Here is an 18,834-nt window from a genome sequence, read left to right on the forward strand (position 1 = left end):
GGTATTTGGCCCCAGTGTGCGACGATGGTGTTATGAATGTTTGGATTTTTTACATTAACGCAATTCTATCGAATTCAAAACATCCACCATGAACTATTATACAGAATTTTCAAAAATCTTTTTAACTGCAAAAAATAAGATGATAGGAGATGTTCTCTGTTACATAGTTTGCTAATTCATTTTTTTTCACGGTAAAAATGACGAATTCGATAAAAAGCTGGTAATAACTACCTACCATTTCGAAAAGTTTATATTCATAAATTATATATCATCATTAATCAAAATAAAGATGGGTGTATATATTTGACCTACTTTAACCAGTGATTCCTGACATAATTTGGAGTAAAAATAGTCTCCGTTGACTTTTTTGATGTACTAAAAACGTAGAAAATCAGCAGCAAGGACAGCTAGGGTTTAGCGCATACTCAGTAGCAAGGACAGCTAGGGTTAAGCGCGTACTCAGCAGCAAGGACAGCTAGGGTTTAGCGCATACTCAGTAGCAAGGACAGCTAGGGTTAAGCGCGTACTCAGCAGCAAGGACAGCTAGGGTTTAGCGCATACTCAGTAGCAAGGACAGCTAGGGTTAAGCGCGTACTCAGCAGCAAGGACAGCTAGGGTTTAGCGCATACTCAGTAGCAAGGACAGCTAGGGTTAAGCGCGTACTCAGCAGCAAGGACAGCTAGGTTTAAGCGCGCACTCAGCAGCAAGGACAGCTAGGGTTAAGCGCGTACTCAGCAGCAAGGACAGCTAGGGTTAAGCGCGTACTCAGTAGCAAGGACAGCTAGGGTTAAGCGCATACTCAGTAGCAAGGACAGCTAGGGTTAAGCGCGTACTCAGCAGCAAGGACAGCTAGGGTTAAGCGCGTACTCAGCAGCAAGGACAGCTAGGGTTAAGCGCGTACTCAGCAGCAAGGACAGCTAGGTTTAAGCGCGCACTCAGCAGCAAGGACAGCTAGGGTTAAGCGCGTACTCAGCAGCAAGGACAGCTAGGGTTAAGCGCTTACTCAGCAGCAAGGACAGCTAGGGTTAAGCGCATACTCAGTAGCAAGGACAGCTAGGGTTAAGCGCGTACTCAGCAGCAAGGACAGCTAGGGTTAAGCGCGTACTCAGCAGCAAGCACAGCTAGGGTTAAGCGCGTACTCGGCTGAGTGACTAGTGATGAAATGTGGAAGTTTTTTTTAATGTTTTAAAAAATATATTTCACCGGAGGCCAAAATTTAATTTGCAAACTACAAACTTTTTTACTCCAAACAATGCCCATACCTTCTGGAATGCTATAAGTTGTTCGTACCGAACAACTACAGCCAGGGAAGGCACTATGATCTGCTATGTATCCCACGTGGCAGAACGGACGTACTGGCTCGGTATAGCATGACACGAGGTATGGCGCTGTTAAATAACGCCTCCAAGACTATCGATATTTTTAATAGTAGCCTTGAAGAATTCAAGAGGCATGTCAATGCCAAAAATCACTATTTATAACATGTTATTTCTGTTCTTTTTAATTTCATTTGTTTTCTTTCGTTAATGTTACATGTGTATTGTAAATGGACACACAGTCTGTAATACACAAAAAAAAATAATAAAAAATAAAAATGTCAGGAATCACTGGTTAAAGTAAGTCAAGTACGTACCTCAACACCCTGTATGTTTATTAGCAGATATATCTGAGAATCAAAAAATATTTCTACTTTTATTACCAAATTAGGATCCACTCGTAAAATAGCGCACTATACCAATCTAATCATGATAAAAGACAGAAAGGGAACAGTTTTCAGAATGTTTTCCTGAAACTGAAGCTAACTGCATTAGCCGAACAAACAACTTTCAATCAGAGATTCAATAAAACGCATTGTTTTCTTACTCCCTCCTCCTCCCTCCCACATTTTCTCGGAAGAGCGGAAGCCGGAAATGGAAAGGGGAACAGTTATCCACTATTTTTATGATTGTTTTTGAAAGTCCCGCTGGGTCTAAGATGATAAATTTACAGATTTTGCAATACAGCACTGAATGTTGGGTGACCGAATTAAAATTTAAAATTGTTAATACTACACAAATTATATTAACATTCAGAAGCAATAATAATCTGAATAAATAAATAAATATTTTATCATCTTCCATTTTTTGTAAAAAATGGAGATAATGATATTCTCACCAAGATCTTCCATGCCGAGTATTTAATTTATTTATTTTTAAAATGTAGTTGTATGCATTATATAAAAAAATATAAATATAATATATCACGGAGAGTTTTTTTCTAAAATAAAAATAAATATATTACTTGGTATTTTTTAGTGCAGTGGTTTCGGTTTGTACTTGGTTTGGGTATACTTTGAAATTCTAAAAACTGAATGTTTTGTATCCAGCTTTTTATTTGAGATATAAATGTTATACATTGTGATTTTTGAATGAGAGTGGAATTTTTTGTAGAGTTAAGTAAAAAAATAAAAAAAACTTTTTTGCCCGAATGTTGTATTTGTAGTTAGATTTTGACGCTGAAATCCAGTGATTCTAATGTACATGATGGTTGTTATTTCTTGTGTTTCGTCGTATCGTACAGATAATGACTTGCAGAGAAATAACAAATATAAAGTTAGTTGTGGAGGTTTTGGGGTAGTAGTTAATGGAGGAACACTGCAAAAACTAATTTGCCTTTCTCCTTCACCATATTGTTAATGTTATATTTCTCAAAACTGACATCTAATAGACATTCAGCATCATGTAATAAAAAATGTTAATGTAATAAAAATGTACGGTTCTATAAAATCATTGTTCAGCACATAAATAATATTTTATAGTAAATATCTTCCAAATATTTTGACAGCGTTTCTTTAAAAAAATATATTATTATTATTTTCAGCCATTTTTAAATATTACAATATTTATGATTATTTTCTACTATAAAGCAGAACTTCTGTATTATGAAGCAATTCCTTTCATATAGGAAGCTCTGGCGTTTTCAAAATTACTCAACTTTCAGTTATCAATTTGTAGTACGCATAACTACAGGGTGAAGCAAAACAGACAGTGCAGTTTTGAAGGGCCGGTACATCACGTGTGGTGGAGGTAGGAACCCAGTCGCAATCACAATCCCAATCTCATTGTGTCGAGAGGGTCGTGGCGTTTTCAGTCGTTACCATGGATTGGTCAGGACAACACCAGAGCTTCGCCATCCGCGCGTATATTTCGTCGCCACCCAGCGGGCCAGCATGAAGGAAAATGTTTTTAAACCTCGGCCCCACACCTTGGAAGAACTCGCGCATCGTATTCGGGAGGAAATCGCCGCTATACCCGTCGAGATGTGCCGAAATTACGGCCGAAAATTTCGGAAATCAAATAAAAAATAAAGTAAATCCTTTTTCCAGTTTTAATGCAATACTATTCGGATTTTCAAGAACCCGTGTTCCGGTACGATGATAGAAACCTTTCATTCGTTTGGCCTGAAATCTCGTTTTTAACCGGGATAAATAACTTGAAGAATTAGTAATAGTTATTTTCAATTGTTTTTTTTTTAATACACACAGTAGATTTTGCCGTTCAATTGATTTTAACTACCAAAATAATATGAGCATATGCCTAGCGTTGTTGTCGAAAACCAGGTAAAAAAAAGTGGGTGTGTCAAGCCTACGCAAGACAGAAGTGAAACTTCTAGTATTCCTCTCTCTCTATTTTCATTTCATCATCTCTATTTTCTCTCTTAGGTTAGTTTGAAAATTAGAGGTTAAATAATTCAACGACGAAGCATGGATTTGCTTTTTCTAATATTTTCTTATAGATGAATGACGTTCGATTAATGAATAGTTCCAAAAATTTTCAATTTATTCACAAGTATACAATATTACATGAATAACAATATTACAATTAAAAATTACAAAGAAATTACAATGACAATGATGTGTTCATCACCTCTATCTCGTCACTACTCATTTTTAACACTGAAATTCTGTACCAAACCGTATGAACCACAATCAATTACGTATTTCACTCGTATTACACTCACGACGCAGTATACTAACCAAGCAGCTGATGCTTGGCGTGGCGCAGTTCGCTGGTGTCTGAGAGAGAGGAAAGAAGAGAAGAGAGAGAACGTTCGTGAGCGGCTCCCCCACCTCAACAAGCGCATATGGTGAGAGAGGGACAGTGAACGGTGAGCGGTGGTGGGGGTACCCGCATTTTCGTGTCGATCCTGACTCGGTTTTACTCCGTCCCCGAAAATCCATTACGCGCCTAAAGAAGTTTCACTTCAAAAAACTTTGTACAAAAGCTTATATGGAAAAATTTTAAAAAATTACAATAATGTGTAAATGTCCCATGCGCACTAGTTTCTTGTTTCACTCCCAGCGGTGTTGCAATTTTTAAATAAATAGTAAGATTTAATGGTTGTAAAATACCGACGTATCGCTACAATCGCATATCCTTTTTACCCTTAATGCAAGAAACTACGAGGCCTGAACAACGTTGGCCGGCGATGCCATACGTAGTAATGCAAAATCATGTGTTTTTTGTTTGAAAATTTGATCGTCTAGAAATGTTTCAGATGCTTAAATTAAATACTGCGAGTAGAATACATCTTGACCTTTGAAATAATCGAGTATTTTTTAGATAAGTCTTTTTATAAGCCAAGAAAAAAATAATGTATAGGCCAATGAAAACTGCTTTAAATTTAAAAATTTCCTACTTATGAACCCATTTTCGGTTATAATTTAACTGTATAGTGTGGAAAATTAAGTTATTTATAAAATGATCAGAAAAAAATTAAATATTTATGCCTGAACATCCACAAAATAAAATAAAAGGCACTTTTTGGCCATGTTTTTTTCTTGCATACATCAAAACAGGCGGATGGTGTTAAGCGGGAATTTAAACCTTATCGCCATCTACGTAACAGTTGTTATTGATAGCGGTTCAATTTAAAATACTACACGACGTAGTGCATCGCCTTAACAAAAAATACCAGAGAGGCGAAGCTAGCAGTCCACGAGTGTGCTGATACCAACCCTGATATATGATAGTGAAGCTTGGAACTGGCAGAAGAAGGATGAAATTAGACTGCATGTTGCAGAAATTAGATCCCTGACGCGTAATATGTAGCAAAACAGTGTGAAAATGTGGAGATCCGCATAGAGTTCAAAGCTAATTTTAGCAAAATAAATAATATTATGAAATGGAAACTTGGATAATTTTTCATGTAGAGCAGATAAACCAAGAAAAGATTTAATAGTTTAAAATAATATATTGTGTATTTGCGAAACGTTCCAGAGTGGAGGATACTCTCAGTATCGCCTTGATGTAAGACCATCATTCAGAATAGAAACGTTGCTTAAAATTGCTTGTCCGGACCATATCTGAATAGCCAGATACTCCCCCACCTTCCTCTTTCCCGTCCAATTCCCCTTCCCACTACCTTCAGCCTCACAACATACTTTATCTGGGGATACCCTAGTCTCACTGGCTCCAGACGGTTGTAAGCAGTTGGGACTGTGCGGTATTCTCATCAAAACGGAGATTTAAAATCGACAGATGTAAATCACAAGTGGTTTTGCTAACGGTGTTCGTTCGATAGGTAATCGTGTCACTAATCATTTTTTTGATAAGCAATTATCCCGAGGCAAATATTTTATGATTTTTTACCCCATGTAAGTTTGGCTGTTTTTTTTTAATAGCTTTTCCAAACTACACTGTCTGTTTTGCCGCACCCTGTATTTACAACTTGAATTATATATTTTCCTTCAAGAGATGCCAATTTTTGATGAATAACTTGATGAATATTTGACAAAAATTATTTTAAACCGGAAAGAAACCGAGTAGCAAAAAGAAAGTAATTCCAAACAATTGGTATTTAAATTTTAAAATCTATTATTAAGCTTTATAAAAGCTACGTAATATTAAAAAAGGTTTTTTTAATAAGACGTCGTGTTATTCTTTAACAACATTTCTGTACATCATAAAGAATGCATCATAAAAAGTCTTATTCATAAAACAACCTCATGGGATATATTATTCAGATGTAGTTCTTTAAACACTGTCCCGATTACACAAGTCATGGTTGATGGCACAATACGTTTTGGTAAAGTTAACACAATGCCAGATGATACGGGTCAGCGCGCGGGACGGGATCGGGACTTGGGAAAACTTTTTCTAACATATGAAGATTTTTGTTCGGTGCGACCCCCAACCACTCCTTGGAAGTTGTTGGCAAATAATATTGAATTATTGGCTTTATTTGTGTTTATTGAAAACTTGAAATAAACAGTTTGTTTAAAAGTGTTTTCGGTAAAACTCGAAATATGTTTTCAAAATAATGTATTAAAGGTTTAAAAATAGCAACCAAATTTATGGAAAAAATTCAATAATTCATCAAAATTTTATATTCAAATTTGAGTTTTATTCAAGTTCTGTTATTATTTCATCATGGGACGGTTATTTCGCAGTACTTGGATAATAACAGAACTTGAACAGGTCTTTCACGGAAATTGAATATTTACTTTGAAATTCGATGAATTGTTTACAATCTGTGAAGAAGACGTTTTTGATAATATTTCATTTGTGAGTAAAAATAGTGGTAATATTTAGAACTTGTTTGTCTAAAGTAGAGTACCGATTATCAGACCTAGGAGATATGGATCGATTACTTTACTAATCATTATATAACCGAACCTAATCTAGCACGTCGGATAGCCTAAAATACCAGGACAGCAGGTTAATGCATATAACGAGAGTCGAAGAACAATACAAACTTATTTCAATCCAACCCAACCACCAACACAACAACACCTAAACCTGCCAATTTCCATAATATAATTTAAGAGGTATTCACTTTCATTTTGTGTATATATATATACACATATGTGTATGCATTTAAATACTAAAGTAAATAGTTAGTATGGGATAGCTTAGGGGACAGCCAAATCTTTTACCAAAATATACAATCTCAGCGGAGGAGTTCTATGCCGATTTATTTCAAAATCGGTTTAAGGAAAGCTAGGGGAGGGGAGGCTGAACTTCGAACCGAAAGTCAAATTGCTAAATTTCGGCAATCATCTTGAAATTCTTATGTTCTGCACCGATTAATTTCGAAATCAGTATAGGTGATGTCAGGGGAAGCTGAACTCGAATCGTATGTCAAAATGCACGATTTCTGCAGCCGAGCTGGCACAGTTGGTGGACGCGGTGGTCTCTCTCGCTGCAGCAGCTGGTACAGTTCCTTCGCTACCTAGGATTCTTGCAGCAGAGTCTCCATCTTCTGTCTTCGTCGAACGTCACAGCGGTGCTGCCAAGGTTTGTTATCTATGTGAGGATGTTGTGTCAGCGCTCTTTATTGGCAGCAGACACATGTCAGCGCTATATTGGCGGCAAACACATACCTGAACGGATGACGAACCTCGTGTTGGCACAGTTGGTCTAAATAACAAATGTAGATCCTAGTAAACAAATTGTACAGCGCCCTTGAGGTGATTTTTCACAAAAACGGCGCTCTACAAATTATCGAATTATTATTATTATTATCTTGAAATTCCGTTATGCACCGATTAAGTTCGAAATTTGTATGGGGGAAGGTTGAAAGGTAGCTGAACTCGAACGTAAAGTCAAAATGCAAAATCTTGACAGTCATCTTGAAATTCTAGAGTTCTGCACCGATTAAGTTCAAAACCAAACAGTTGAGTTTCAGCTAGTATAATCATAAAATCCATGGATCACAACGCTATGAAAGCCATTGCGGTCATAAAAACATAAATATCAAAAAGGGTAGTTAGAGGTCAGATATTTGAAGTTTAGGATAATCAAGGATACAAAGGGCGGATAAAAATAAAACAGATGGTTATTCATATGTTCGGTTATTTAAAAACCGAAGATTGGATAATCGAGAGTCGGATACTCAAAAGCACAATAGTTGAAAACATGATATTCTAAGCTCGGAAAATAGTTGGGATCAAAAGTCTGATAATCATAAAATTAAAATACTTTATTATTAGGAATATTCGTCGGGTATTTTAGTTGCCATAAACATTAAAATAACGTAATTAACTTTAAGCCGCGTTAAACCACGTAATTTTCTTTACCATCAATTTTTCTGTAGGTACCCTTGCAAATCTGCTTGTCAAAACTAGACACATATATATTGTGCAAATATGGTTCGATCTGTTCCTTCCTTGCGAATAACGAATACATTTCCGGGTAATTTTTCAGGATGGACTAACTTCCCAAACAAAATCATATATTGCATCGAGATGCACACAACGGGGCTGCATACTTCCAGACTGAGATCGAACCAGATGTTAAAACGAGAGTGGATTACGTGGGATACGGCATTTAGTTTTCTGCTTCCCTGATAGTGAAAATGGGCTAAATATAATAAAAAATATTTAAAAAAAATAGTTTTTCAGTCATGTTCTTTATTTTCTATGATATAACCAGTATTAAAATAGATTTCTAATCCAGTCTAGGGCTCAGAGCGTTACCCTGTAAACCGCACCCGTTCTACCAAAAAAACCGTTAAATGGGAATTCATTAATTATGTTTTTGTTGAGGTTCTCCTTAATCACAGGCAATCAGGCGCAATGACTCTTGTATGGAAAATGCAATAGCAATTTATTGTTAATTTCTGTATGGCTTTCGGAAGAGCTGTTGGTCTTCGGCTCCTAAAGTTGTATTTTTAATATAAATTTTTCACTAGGTGATTGTTATTCCTAATTTGGATAACCAATTGGGAAACATTCATTAAACAACACGGTAAGGTACGGTAAGGTATTTTCAGTATGCGCTTGCCCACCAGCTGCGTGGCGTGCCAGATCGGGAAAGGCTGGTTTGGGGAGACCCTTAGAACTCTCCAACTGGTCTCTTCTGACCCATCGCCTTGCGCCGTAACGGGAGGGATGGTTCATTCTTCCGTTACTTCTGGACACACTGATGCCTAGATCCCTTCCCACCCCTCATATATTGTTCTTTCCCAGAACTTCCCATCTTTCATTTCCTAAAATAAAAGTTGAATTAATGAGAGTTGTTCCAATAATGTCAATTATATACCCAGTTTCTGGTCACTACCCACCATCATAAAAATATCGTTAAATACCAGTGAGTGCAGTGATTTTTTTTAAACTAACCCCACACAGGAGGAAAATAATTTCCCTCAGGGCCATTTTTGGGGATGCTGTGTGGGGGTAAGCCCCAGACAGCTAAAAAAATCACTGTGCACTGACTGGTATATAACGACATTTTTCCGATGGTGGGTAGAGACTAGAAACTGGGTAAATAATTGACATTATCGGAACAACTTTCATTACCATGAACGATCTTTAGATATTGTTCAATTAGTTTTTTACAACTTAAATTGAACTTTTTTTAATGCCTTTAGATTTTTAGGTTTTAAGACTCCACGGTTCAACATCTCCTTTGCAACAACACATTAAGCCTAGTAGCAAAGTTGAGAAAACTTGGTGAATTCGCCCGTGTGTATTCCGCACACGTCGCCAATGAAAAAGTCCGTTAAGGCAAATATTCGATACTGGGAGTAGTATTCGTACAACGGCGAGCACTGTTCCTGAACTTTTTTTGTTTGGATGTTTGAGTCGGCACTGCATTTTGAATGTTAAGCAGATGTTATTGCTCGGATGCTGGGAGATCGGATAAGGACAACAAGGGAAATTTAGGAATACCTTACTCTATGAGAACACATTGGAAAAGGTTGATTTTTAGAATTTTCAGGAGAAGAGGGTTTCTCGGTGGCACCCATTTTTCTCAATATAAAATCTTAATGGAAGCGTTGATTGAAAATACACATTTGAATTGAAATATTTCTCTTACATATTTTAACTAGGTAAGTACCTAACTGACAAAAATAATTTAACTAGCCATTATGTTTCTAAAAGCAAAATACTAAAGTATTTTAATGTAAAAACACCACAATATATCACACCAGTTCTTTAAAATAATTATGTTAATACCGGACAAAATTCCCAACTGTCTGGAGCCAGTGAGTCTATGGCATCCCTCAATTGAGGTATGTTGTGAGGCTGAAGGTAGAAGGGATAATAACGAGATAGGAAAGAGGAAGGTGGGGGTTTGATCCGGTCAACAAATACGACTTACACTGTTTTAACCAACTTTTCAATTCTGAATGGTGGTCTTGCAACAGGGTGATACTAGTATCTTCCACATTATTTTTAATTAATAAATTGTGAAATAACACAAATTCATCATACAAAATATCCTTGAGCACGTCGGGATCAAAACACACGACCTTCAGTTTACTAGTCGAGAGCTTTCCCCTTCGAACACTGAGACCGTCATATGAATCAATGAATGAAAAAACGCATTTACAAAGTAGTGAATATTCAATAGGTTTAAATAATAAAATCAAATCTTTTGCATTCGGGTCGATAACTCACAATTACGAATAAAGAACAGGAGGTTAGTAGTCAGAAGGATGAAGTGGGTAGGTACCGACTAATTCCCTTTTCAGAACATATTATGTCTAGTGAGAAGGTCTGTAGTACAATAAGAACATAAATTCTAAGAAAACTTGTGGTTGACTGAAATTGTTCTCTTCTATCATTTACGAGAGTAGTTAATAGTTAAATGAATGATTTTTACCTTTGTCAGTAGCCGGGACATCCCTGTTCTTGCCTCCGTAGATGGAGTTATCGAATTCTTCGGGGGCGGACGGCGTTGGCGGCGGCGCTGTGGGCGGCCCCGGGCTGGTCGTGGGCGGGGAGGAGGCTGGTAGAACAAGTAACGCACGTTTAAATACAACTTTTCAACGAAGAATGAAAGCATGCTTCATTTTGATGGTTGCACTTTTGACACAGAAAAAAACGCCTGTGTAAAATTAAGAAAACTCTCTTGGCGAGGTGTGGCAGCTTTCAAAATCATATTGTCAGTCATTAAGTTAGCATTTCATAGGAAATTGATACATCCCTGCTACTGAATCAATAATAAACCGACAAACACACCCTCACACACACACACACACCCTCAGACACACACACACACAAACAAAGCGCACGCTATCATAGACATTTCTTCAAATAATTTAGCTTGTTTCAAAAATATCTCCATTATTTTTGTACTCGAGTAAAATAAATTAGAGTGTTGAAAGTTTTTTTTTTCTTTAGCGATAATGTTTTAATTTTTAAATTTTCCTCAACTATATTCTGTGTTTACTTGTTGTGGAGGTGGACATCCGATTCAACATAATCTGTGTATATAAAAATGAATGTTTCTTTGTCTGTCCCTTACCATTCATCCGATTTCAAAGTTAGTTCTTATTAGTGCCAAGGATGTTTAGAAAGTAGTTTGTGTAAGACATAACGCAATATCTCTGCATTGGAATGAGGTATGGAGTCGAATTAGATTCAATATAATTTATTAACAATGTGGTATATAGTAACAAATGGTAGAAAAATCGAGGACGTTCGTGGAAGACATGATTCAGTTAATTTATTTTTTATCAACCAATATACATTTTGTTTTATTATTTTAATGGAGATCATGTGGGTTACATACATACATATTTTGCAAAATATAATATTAAGGTTCATAATTGGTCATGTATACCTTATCAGAAAAGATGAGCTCTTGTGCCTGATAAGGGAGCCTCAATTCTTACTTAGATTCAATGTTATAATATTATGTTATGTGTAAAATATATAATTATATATATATTTATATATATATATTTTTTTTTTTAAATAAATTTTTTTGGAAAAAAAGTTTGATTTTATTTATTTGTTCTTGTTGGTTCGTAATACAGCGCTATTCGGAAGGGAGATTATTGTAGTTTTTTATGGCTTGGTAAATATAATGGTTTTGCATTTGAGTTGTTTTAAAGATTGGCGTAATAAATTGATTTCCATTTCTCATCAGTTTGTAAAATTCTTGATATTCTGTGTTATTTTCTTCTTTACACATTTTTATAATGGAAGTTTGCTTAAATATATCATCAATATTTGGTACTGGAAACAATTTAAAAAGCAATTTTGTTGCGAAAGTAGAGTTTTTTTAAGTAATACCTTTATAATAATTTTTTGCGAGACTTTTACTGAGTTTAGGTTGTTTTTATAAGATCCTCCCCAACCTATGATTCCAATAATAATACATAATTAACAATATATATATATTATATAATATTAGTGGTAACAATACCTCCCTAATTAAGAAATTCTCGTGTTTAGGGAGGGAGCACTATCAAATTGACAGTACTATACATACTTATCAGTTGTTACAATTTGGATGCATGAAGGACTACTTTTTTTACACATAATGAAAATATAAGTTGCCATTTTTTTTTTGCACATAATGAAATTGTTTTTTATACATAATGAAAAATATAAGATGGAATTTGTTTTGCACATAATGGAAATATAGGTTGTCACATCGTAACACATACTTAAAAATTATTTAATGGTAAAATGTTCTTTGAGTTTTTGTTTAAAAATTTCATAATTCCTCTCGGATTGTATTTCTATAGGGAATTCGGTAAAGCATTTTATTGCTGAGTATGTGTAATGATGTTGGGCTGTTGTAGTATTAAGTTTAGGGATTATTATTTGTCCTAAGGTTCTCGGTCTGGTGCTAAATGACTTTATTGTTAGTTTGTCTTTATGGATTTGTAGTAATGCGTTTTTTTGATAAATTTTATTTAGTGGTAATACTTTGAATTAATCGAATAATTTTTGGGTTGAATAATCTAATTGTTTCTTTAGAATAATTTTGATGAGTCTTCTATGTACTATTTCAAGTGGTGTTAAGTTGGTTTTATACGCTCCTCCCCATCCTATTATTATTTATGTTAAAATGATGCGTTAGTAATGAACCAAGGGATAAGTGTAATAAGGATACCTGACATGAAAGTAATGATTGAAGAAGTTGAGAACACCCAAAGAAAACATGGCAAATCAAATTAATCAAATAATTATGTGTGGTAAAATTTGGCGTTTATGAGAATCGCAAAAAGGGGTGTAAGGATAATGTATGACGTGAAAGTAAATGGCAGTAGAAGTCGAGGTAGCCTGAGAAAGACACTGCAAGTTCAAGTGAAACAAATACTTATTAAGATACATTAATGTTATTTCCTCAGTTTTTAGGTACTAGAATTCACAACTTAAAAACTGTTCATAATCCCAACCAACGCCGGGTACACATCAGCTAGTTCATTATAAAAACATCACTTATTTTTGTTAAAACCAGCTGAACGTTCAATATTAATATCTTAAAATTATTTTTTTTTGTTTTACATCTTCGAGAATATTATTGTTTTCATTTTCATTATCATTTTAGCATAATATTGTTTTCAGATCGTGAATCAATTTCCATACTCTGTTCAATCAAAATAATATTTTAATTTGTATTCAGACAAGCCTCGCTCCATTATCATAATGTTGATTTCTAGTCCATACCGCTGCGCAATTTGAAACTAGAACTAAAGCACCTCCACCTACTGGATGGATCTGATTCCACGTACTTAAACAATATGGCGGTGGTGGCGGGTTCCCGCTGAGGTTGTATCATTTGCATATTGGAATTGTAATCATAATAAATTGTATGACAATGCTCATCGACCGAGTTCTGTCTGTCGATGGTCTAACGCTACTTTTGCACCGGTTACACAGGGCGTTAACGGCTCGTTACTTTTGGGTGTACATAAAGCTAATATTACAAAAAATTACATTATTGATGTTATTGTAGCTGAAAAAGTTATCTTTTTTTTCCACATACTGTTTTTTGTAAGATTTTCAAAACATCTCCTGAAAATCTTTAAACGAAAAATCCAATTAAAAAAAAAATTAAAAATTGTTTTTGATTAAACAACATCAATAATGTCGAGTCAATTAATCACACTCAAAAGTCACGAGCCACGTGCACTGGTACCAACGCTAAACCTTGTGCTGAATCATCTTTCGTAATACTTAACCTAACCTAACGCTACTTTTGCACCGGTTACATGGGGTGTTAATCTGTCGTGTGCCGAAGCAGAACAGCGCGCCAGCTTAGTCTATTTTCGTAATACCTAGCCTAACGCTACTTTTGCACTGGCAACTTTTTTACCGGTGTTAATCTGTCGTGTACCGGTGATAGGCCGCACGACGGCTGAATCTTTTTTTTGTAAGACCTAACCTAACACTACTTTCGCACTGGTTTCATAGGGTGTTCGTCTGTCGTGTGCCTGTTGTGAATCTATTTTTGTAATGCCTAACCTAACCTTACGGAGCACCACATATAAGAGACGTACTTGACATACTCCAGTGATTCCTGAGATAATTTGGAGTAAAAACAATATACGACATTTTTAATAAAAATTAATAAAATTTAACTAAAAGGTATCGGATTTTAAGGTTTGGGTGGGAGTTGGGCGGCTACACCGCTGAGTAACCGGTGATATACAGTGAAAGAAAAAAAAATTATTGGTAAAAAAAAAATCTAAAAAAAAATAACAAAAGTGTCAAGGAAGAGTGTTTTTAACAAAAATAATGTCAGGAATCATTGGTTAAAGTAAATCATGAATGTTTCGTAACACCCTATACATTGCACTAATGGACTTTTAATTAGATTTTAATATTATTGATGAAATATCATTAATTATGGATATATTACCTTCTATTTAACCTTCGGCATGCCAAGATGAAAAGAAAACTCAAATTGCCATGAGGGGTAACTCTATTACACAAAGCATTTTAGGTTCACACATTTTATGTTTTCGTAAAAAAAAGTGTTAGAGTATCGCTAATTTTAGTAAAAACATATTTTTTATTTATCGATAACGGCTGATATTGGACTTACTTGCTGCGTGACTGGCGGTATCGGACGATAACAACTCACTATACCCCCACGCAGCTTTGGTAATAGTCCGAGCTGGTGAGATGGCGCGCATCACTTGATGAAGTAACTGTGATATGTTTACAGCGAGCAAGAAATATTATTTATGGCAAGGAATTATACCCTCATAAAAAAATTCTTTAACGCTAGATTATGTGTTTTTAGTTTTTGTACGAATAAAATACCAAAACTATAAGGACTCTAATTAAAATTATACCCGGAGGCTTTTGGGGATTTTCGGTACCCTTGTTGGCAACGGAAATGTTAAATTTATATATTTTTGTCTTTTCAACGATAATAAAACAATGCTTTGTGAAAACATTACTTTAAATCTCTTTTGTTTATAGTTTTTACATCAAAATAATTATTCTAACTCGAATATGTTGTGTCCAATTTGTAGTGTAGAAGAAAACTCTACCATTTTCGTAATTTAACATCTTTAGAGTTATCTTTTCACAGGCCTCATTAGCTTTTATTAGTGAAATTTTCCGTGTTTCCCTACCGATATCAAACACTGTCTTATCGTTTAGACGATTATTAAATTTCGCTCAAACTAATCGACATTCAAAGCAGTTTATGTCTTCTGATGGGTATATCATGGGGCATATTCCTTTACAATTTGGTTATCGTGAAAAGACAACTCTAAATGTCTTTAAAAATTTTTTTTTTAAATTTTGATCATTTTGACTATGGTTAGATAAGAATGGTTACCGTCAAGAAAAAACTGAAAAAATTAAACAAAATCTTATTATTTTCTATAATATGATATCTATATGATTACCATAATATTCCTCCTTTCTAAATAATACACTATAATAATATAATGCGATGTTTTATACCCTGTTATGCTGTACAAGATCAAATTTTCTGATAGGAACCGATTGTGCGTTACAATAAAATGGTCTAACGTAAAACCCATTGCTGGTTCCCGCATTGAATCCCATCAAATACCCATAAACCGTCCCTTATGTATTTTTCAACAATGAAAATAACATTATTCCGCCATAACCCGGAATTATAACCGATCACTGTATAAAGAGGTAGCTTATTTATGCACACTATCCAATCACAGGTTTATATAAAAAAATACCAACTGATCGAGGTAATAAAATGGACAGTATAATAATAATGGTGAGCATTATTTTGTTACCTTAGTTTACACGGAGTAAAAATATAAATGTATTATTGTCCAAGGTAAGCAGTTGAAAAAACTTGTTTGTTGGGAAAAAATTGATGTATTAAAAAATAATTTTATGAACTAATTTGTGAAAACTAAATATCGGGGTGTTTTTCTAGTAATAAAAATATTATACAAAAATAAATTTTGACTTAGGTACTTTGTTTTCATTTCCTTAACCGAAAAATACAATGCGTGGTAAGAACGAGATTGATAAGTTAGAGTAAAAAAAATAATGTTCACTTTCGTAATAAATAAAAAAAATCAGTGTTCACCAATAAATGGTCTTTATATTTTCAGCTTCTAATTGTTTAAATGACCTTTAAATAATTAGAAGCTGAGTGGAGAAATGCGTCTGGTTCTTAACTATTTTTAGTTCAATTCCTCTGCAAACTCTGTACTTTATCATTGCGCGAGCCACATTTTCCGTTTATAAAAATGGTAGTCACACTATTTTTTTTAATGTTTTCTGGTCAGATTAGGTTAGGTTATTTTTAATCCGGGAAGGTTTAAATTTCTTTTCATTAAGAAAATAATTTAATTATTATGTTAATATGTATAAAGTGAATCCTTACGGGAGACTCGAAACTCGAAAGTGCACAAACTTCGGGCGGTAATTCTACTTGATGGTAGAGGTAAAAAAGAAATTTTTTTTTTCAAAACTCCATTTTTTTATATTTATTTCTCTATTCAAACAGTTCAACGTTTTTACCTGAAAACTCCCTTCAAACGTTGGAATTTCTAAAAAAATTTTTTTTTTTTACTTCTACCATTTGTACCCTCCTGAACTTCACCTCCTGAAATTGCACTTTACCCCTGGACACCCTGTATAGTCCAATGCCTTATCTATTATAAGTCATATAATAATATAATATTATAGCTTTGAACCAAATACTACAAATTATATTGCGGAAACACAAAGGTAAAGCATTGAGTCTCCTGTAAATTTGTATTTTTTGGAAAACGTTATTCGAAATTACACACTGGATATGAGAAGCCACTCACAAAATTAAAAAAAAATTATAATAATTAAAAATAAAATAACTTACTATACAATCTGATTGTTCCGTCCGACTCGCCTCTCGGGTTCTTCGCCACGCACTTATAGGTGCCGTAGTCCGAATTCTGTATGCTGCCGATGGTCAGCTTCATGTGCGTCTTGTACGAGGGGCTGTTCACAATGTTCTCCATGTGGTACTTCCTCGACTCGTGGATCATGTGGCCGTCCTCGCGGGTCCAGTAGTTCAGCGAAGTGGGGTGCGCCTCGGTGAAACACTCCAAGGTCACGTTGTACTGGAGAGGTGCGCCGACCAGCTGGTGGGGTATCCACAGCATCGGGGGGACTAAACAACAAATGTGTAATATTATTACCATTTAACAAAATATATGGAAAAGCACAACACTGGCTTCACAAAGAATGAAGGCATGTTTATTCCAAAACTAAAAAATAAATACGGACAGTGAACCTTAGAGTATAACTTGCCCAAAATATTCAACGTTTCAAAAATGGTGACTTACTAAATAGATTCAGATATATGCTGAAAATATGGCTCCTTAGCAGAGATACTTTATACTAGAGATCACTATCAATCAATAGTTATTTATTTGCATGTACATTTTGTCTTCTTTTAGATTATGTGTGTCAATATTAATAATAATTAGTCGTAAATAATATTACATATATAAATTTACACTGTAATTAATTCTCGAAAACATTTAAGAATAATAAATACATTTTAAAAAAACACTTGAACTCCGGTGGTGGATCACAAATGACCCAGTGTTTGCATAAATAATTATTACGCTATAGACATTTCGTATCCTTTAGTATAAAAGTTTATCAGATAATATTTCCCCACAATTTGGAGAAAAAAACAACAAAATCGGACAATGTGCAAGTGAGTTAAAATTGAGTATAAACACGAGCTAAAACGCGCACCATTGCCTGTGGAATTTGGACAATCTTCGAAACCTAAGGTCAAAACAGTACCCTACACAGATCTCTAACGCAATTGAAATATTTATTTTTTAAAACTTGTCAATTGATTGTTGGAAAAATAAAACAATTATGGGATATATGTGAAATTGCACAAGATCTTATCGATGGCCTAGCGCACACATGTGTTAAGTGTAATTTGATTTTTTATAGCAATACTCCGGGTTAAATATACTATGAAAAGCAACAAAATGAATGTGAATATCTGCTTTCTATCCAATCTTGATGAAATAATTCATGTAAATTTCCAGTGAAACGTCTATTGCCAAAGTGAGTAGTTCTTCATAAGACTTACAAAATACTTATTTAATACGCTGCTTGTGTTTTATGTTGACTTACATGAGTCGACGTGTAATAAACAAAAATCACAAATGTAATAAGTGTGGACGGTCTATGAATGTGTATTCGAGGGAAAGAGTGTATGTCAATACAGATTTGTGAGGTTGTCTATCTTCTCGGCCTACCCCTGTATGAAAACGGCACTCTGCCTAGAGTTATGGTTATTTGAAATAACAAAATGATATGCATGGTGTGTTCAAAGAGCGTTTAACCTACATTTTTTTGCATAAACCAATAAAGCACTGAGAGTGAGGAAGTGGGTTATTAAGCCCCCATCACATCGTCAATAGTTGCCAAATGACGGAACGACTTGAGTATTGAGAAGCGATATTGCGATACCCAAGCGGAAACCGTATTTAAGATTCAACAGGCTCGTCATTTTATAAGAATGTTTGCAATTATTTAATACTTGAGTGAATAGATAATAATTATTTGTTGTCAATATTACATATTAATAGATAGATAATAATTATTTGTTGTCAATGTATAAAGAAAAAAAAACATTTTGTCAT

The 18,834-nt window shown here is 34.7% G+C and overlaps 1 protein-coding gene across 2 annotated transcripts in view; it reads right to left on the reverse strand.

Moving 5' to 3' along the window:
* The window catches only part of LOC149425031 (lachesin-like), a 267,174-nt gene that overhangs the window by 17,270 nt on the left and 231,070 nt on the right, over window positions 1-18,834 (reverse strand). For both annotated transcript variants that reach the window (XM_089650917.1, XM_089650918.1), the window contains exons 7-8: window positions 17,037-17,330; window positions 10,590-10,715 (exon numbers count right to left, since the gene is read on the reverse strand). In XM_089650917.1, coding sequence (XP_089507043.1) covers window positions 10,590-10,715; window positions 17,037-17,330 — 420 coding nt within the window. The remainder of the gene's footprint in view (window positions 1-10,589; window positions 10,716-17,036; window positions 17,331-18,834) is intronic.

The sequence above is a fragment of the Hesperophylax consimilis genome, chromosome 3, assembly GCF_061612785.1.
Source record: "Hesperophylax consimilis isolate HC1 chromosome 3, BYU_Hcon_1.0, whole genome shotgun sequence".
Classification (NCBI taxonomy): Eukaryota; Metazoa; Arthropoda; class Insecta; order Trichoptera; family Limnephilidae; genus Hesperophylax; species Hesperophylax consimilis.